The following is a 5,459-nucleotide window of genomic DNA, read 5'->3' as shown; positions in this document are numbered from 1 at the left end:
ATATATCATTTCTGTTTTCTTTTTTTTTTTTTTTAATATTTAATTTGTAAAATCTACGAATATGTATCCTCAGGGGTGAGAATTACTATTGGCAGAAAAAAACGAAAGAATATGTAAAGTTTACGCAAACGTGTAGATTTAAAAAGGGAGGGGGGCGAAGGAATAATAAAGAAGATTTTAGAAACTTTGATTTTATTTTGTTCAGGGGACTGGCATGGAGAAGGAGAACTCCGCATCAGGCGGAGGTGGCGGAGGTGAAGCGGCGGCAACGGCAACGTCGGGCTCCACCTCCACCTCCGAGAAGCTCCAGGCGGACCAGGCCAATCCGCTGCTCGATCCCACTGCACTTTTTGGTGGTAAGTACATTTTATCTTCCCTTCGACCATATAACACGATTTATCATTTAATAATATAACTTACGGTAATACCAATAATAATAATAATAATAAGAATAAGTATAATTTACATAAAACGTTAATGACATATTGAATATAATCAAATAATATTTTACAACGAATTTTCTTCTCTTACCATTTCGTTATATTTCGAATAAAAAATATTAATGAACAATCTCTTTAAAAATAACGAATAAATATGAATAAATTAGATTAGTTAACGTATAATTATATAATAACGGAAGTAACCAAATCATCATTATATACATATATATCTTGTAATCCTTATTATATATATATATCTTATATATATATATATATCTTGCAACCCTATTGATATTAGAGTATATATATTTAACATGTATACTTATATACATAAGTATATAAAACGTAAATGAATTGTTCGTGTATTTGACAACTATCATCGGTTACTTGATCGGTATATCTGTAATTAGCGGTTTAATAAACGTTCGCATAATGAAGGTTTTGATCGAAACTAGAACGTTCGACTATCGAACCTAGGTGCATAGCAGCGTTCTGCCGCAGGATTGACCAACGACGGCCATCATCGCGTCTCCTTTCACAAAATATGTATTTACATACTACATATATACATATATACAAAGGATACACTACATATGTACATACACATAGGACAGATAGATAGATAGATGGATAGATAGATAGATTTGTCGATGAATTGCAAGATCGATATCCTTCGACTCGTCTCGTCGAAAGAGATCGTCGAAATCGAGGCTTGGGTGGGGATTCTCATACTATATTACTCTCTCTCTCTCTCTTTTCCTCCCCCTCCCCCTTTCACCCTATCTCTTTCTCTTGCTATCTCTCTCGTTTACCTCGAATGCGACGCTTAATTAATCGATCCGATAAAATTGGAAAACCTTCTCGTGTGTGTCCTCTCGCAAATCAATGCAAATTCCATTGAGACCCGTACTTGCAATATTTAAATTGTACGCTCGACGATACTCGACTTTTCTATATATGCCCCCCCCCCCCACATCCTGTTTCTTTTTTTCTTTTATCTCTCTCTCTCTCTCTCTCTCTCTGTCTCTCTTTTTGCTATTTTTCTTTTTTATATCATTGAAAAAAATTAAACTCGTCGAATTATTTTTTCTCCTCTTTCCTTGAAAATCCGGCCCCTCCCCCTCTCTCCCAAGGATGGAAAAGAGCATGCGAAATTGTTTTAAAATAAATTAATCGTTGCAAAGTATTACTCTTTACACAGAGTTATTTATTTTTATTTTTTTATTTTTTATTAAAACAAAAGAGAAAAGCAACAACAACAACAACAACAATAACAACGAAAATGTATATGAAATTCGTTCAATATTATTTTTACGATCGAATTATTTAATTTTTCTTTTTTTTCTATTATATATTTATATATGCGCGTACACGTAGAATAAGATAATTTTTCTTCACGTTGTTTGAGCAAGTTTGAACAAGACAAATGTGACAAATTGATGATCATCAGCGAGAAGAGAGAGAAGGGGTTGTTGCGAATAATAATTAATAATTTCGCGTAGATATGTATAAGCCTAGGTTGCTGAAGTATGGGTCAAGCATTATCGTCTTTACGATCTGTTTTAGTCGCCGATAAAGTCGCATGCTTCATTAATCATTCTCTTCTTTATCCTCTCTCTCTCTCTTTCTTTCTTTCTTTCTTTCTTTTTGTCTAATATCTCGACTCTCGTACGGCTGTACGAGTTGCTTCTATCTATCTTTCTATCTATCTCATTCTCTCTCTCTCTCTCTCTCTCTCTCTCTCACACACACTCACTCAGTCACTCAGTCATTCACTTACTTACTTACTCTTTCACTATCTCTAACACTCGAAACACACCAACGCATTTTACGCTTTTTTCTCTAATTCTCCACTTCGATTTATCACTTTCTCATCGCTAAGTAAGTATTTAAGTACACGCATATATATATATATATATATATATATACACTTACCTCCTACATATCAATTCTTTTATTATCCACGCGAATTTAAGAATTTTTCTTCGAATGCTCCTTTTCCTCTTCCCCACTATTCTCATCAATTAAAAAATATTCTATCGTCTAGATGACATATCGACATATTCCGTAACTCAATATATACATATACTATAAAAAATATAAAACAGAGATTATAATAACACCATGAATATAAACTCATCTCATAAGTATATTTATATCTATTGATTGGATATCTATACTATTCGAATACTATTCATAATACTATCACGTAACTCCTACTTCCTTTGTAATCTAATCTCAACGAATAATATCAAATCTACAATAATAATAATAATCCATCCATCCATCCATCCATCCATCCATGCATTCTATATTGCGAAATAGGCAAAACACTTATGTAGTAGCTTTTGGTATTTCATTCATCTAAATGCGAGAAACATCAATGCGATAACGATATAACGATAACCACCAAAACGTCCTGCGCGATGTCGTATGCAATGCGGACAATATAGAATAGGCGGAAACACCCTAAGTCACCCAAAATGTTACCCTTTAGAAACGGAACGCAATTGGAGAAATCCACGAACGTTTTAGGAAAGGACTCGTTCCAAAAGTCTTGGCGATCCTACCAGATTATTCCTAAAGACATTTCTGCGGACTTGACTGTTCCGTGAACTTCTCCTATGCACTCCACCCTTCCACCTCCTCCCTCCTCCCTCCTCCAACAATCATCATCCCTTCCTATCTCATTCGAGAGAACGTTTCGAGAACGATTGATTCCCAACGCTACTACCCGAGCCGGCATCGGGCCAGTCTTTCTCCTTCCCTCCCTCTCCCTCTCTCTTTCTCTCTCTTTTTCTCTTTCTCTTTCTTGCATTTTCTCTCTTTCCCTCGCGTCCCCGTTGGCACAGGTCTCTCGAATGCTGTTCCATCGTGCGCGATGGGATTTCGTTTATTTCGTTGCTTCACCTCCGACCTACCCTCCCTTTTTCACTTCCCCTCCCTCTTCTCGTCAACCTTCTTCCTCTACCACCACCACTACCACCACCGCTACACTATTACTACACTACTACTACTACTACTATTACTACTACTACTACCACCACCACCACCACCACCCTATACTCTCTTTCTCTCTCTTTGACATAGCAGAAAGAGCAGAGCAAAGCGGAGCAGAGCCTTTTCTGATCCTTCCACCCTCCCCCTCCTCTACCTCTCATCGTCCATTTCTATCCTTCTCTCTATAGGGCGTTATCGTTCTTTCTCTCTCTCCTTCTCTCGCACACTTGGGTCAGGTTTGTACGAGAGAAAGAGAAGCTTTGGGGACGCAAGAACGAACGGAACGGACGGACCGGTGGTTGTCGGACGGATTCTCTCTCTCTCTCTCTTTCTCTGTTGCACACTCACTCACTCACTCACTCGCACAGTCGCTCAGTCGCTCGCTTTCTCTTTCTCTCTCTACCTACCAAGCTCTCCGCCGGTTCTGTATATTTATTGATTGCCACCTCACCTCGCCTACCATGGCCTCGGTCTGCGGCAGTTTCCTCTCCCCCTCTGCCCCTCTTTCACCTCTGTATACCCTCTCCCCTTCTCTCTCTCTCTCTCTCTCTCTCTCTCTCTCTCTCTCTCTCAACCCTCCTTCTCATCCTTCTCTTCCTCCGGTACTCTGCCTCATCCTCGTAGCTTGTGCTCACTCTCCCTGTTTCCCTCCCCCTCCCTCTCCCTCCTCTTCCACCTCATCCTCTTCTATTCCAGTTCTTCGTTTCTGCAGAACGCGGCATCGTGGTGCTACGCGAGAGAGGAACGCCTTCTCTCTCTTTCTCTCTCGTTCTCTCTCGTTCTCTCTCCCTTCTCTCTCTCTCTCTTTCTCTCTCTGTTTTTCTCTTTTCAACCTTCCGCAGCATCGCGCTTGCTTTTACCTCCTACGCTCGATACAAACTCGTTGGACGCGCCAGAGTTTTCGTTTGAAGCTACCAGCCGGGGCTTTCGGTCTATTCGGCCTCTATCTTTCTCTCTCTCTCTCTCTCTCTCTCTCTTTTTCTATCTCTTTTTCTCTCTTGATGCAGCATTAGCAGCAGCAGCAGCAAGCAAGCAAGTAAGCTCGCAAGCAAGCAAGCAAGCAGCTTTCTTCGACCCTACTTCTCCTAGTCGTTTTCTCCCTTTTCAATTTTCCTTTTTCGCCTCCTCCCCCACACCCTTTCATCTTCCTTCTCTATTTCTTTTCTCATCTTCTATCCCTCTCTTTTTACTATTCCTCGTTCTTCTCGTTGCTCCTCTAACGTGCGACGTTTCACCCAAGAGACAGTCTACGACCAGATGAAATTCTATGATTAAGCAATTGCAAAAGTTAGAATCTCTCTCTCTCTCTCTTTCTCTCGTTCGACCATTCCGTTGTTACTGTTCAAGAATTTTTCTCGGCACTCGTTTAAGACTTTTTTCGTTCAACACCCTATTTCGTTGTTACTGTTGTTATCTTTAAAGTATATACATGTATATGTACATACATGCATACGTGTACATATCCCATATTATTATCATTTCAATATTACGTTTATTATATATACAAAAAAAAAATAATAATAATAAAATAGAAAGATTCTTCTCTTTCAAAGGATTAACGTAGAGAAAATTCTACTTTAACCTATTTATATTACTAATGACGCAGAGAGTGGAGCTTCCTGGTTTGGTCGCACGCAACGAAGCATAACACGCGTGCGCGTGCATGTGCGTGTGCGCGTGCATGTTCGTCGTGTACGTGTGCGTGTACGTTTACGCACTTCCGAGAGTTTTGCGATCTCTTGCTGCACGCGTGGCCCTGACGCATGTATGTGCTCCCACACTTTAACCCTCTTTTTTTCTTTCTCCCTCTCGCACCCTCCCTTATCCACGCATGCACCAAACCCCTCTTTCCTTTTTTTTTCTCACATGTGTCGTCCCTGAACAGTTCTCTCGCTTCGCCTTGACAAACACGTTTATCGTGCTTCGAATTCGATACCAGGAAAACAGAAATAGATCGAGAAAAAAAAACAGAGAGAGAGAGAGAGAGAGAGAGAGAGAGAGAGAGAGAGAGAGAGAGAG

At 39.8% G+C, this 5,459-nt stretch overlaps 1 protein-coding gene across 14 annotated transcripts in view; it reads left to right on the top strand.

Moving 5' to 3' along the window:
• Positions 1-209: 209 nt before the first annotated feature.
• LOC106788498 (bromodomain adjacent to zinc finger domain protein 2B-like) overlaps positions 210-5,459 on the top strand; it is a 39,604-nt gene continuing 34,354 nt past the window's right edge. For all 14 annotated transcript variants that reach the window (XM_014751800.1, XM_014751801.1, XM_014751797.1 and 11 more), the window contains exon 1: positions 210-356. In XM_014751800.1, the coding sequence (XP_014607286.1) occupies positions 215-356 (142 nt within the window). In that variant the 5' untranslated portion in view covers positions 210-214. The remainder of the gene's footprint in view (positions 357-5,459) is intronic.

The sequence above is a fragment of the Polistes canadensis genome, unplaced genomic scaffold, assembly GCF_001313835.1.
Source record: "Polistes canadensis isolate GaletaPanama2010 unplaced genomic scaffold, ASM131383v1 scaffold_141, whole genome shotgun sequence".
NCBI classification, from domain to species: Eukaryota; Metazoa; Arthropoda; class Insecta; order Hymenoptera; family Vespidae; genus Polistes; species Polistes canadensis.
This window is presented reverse-complemented; position numbering and strand designations above follow the sequence as displayed.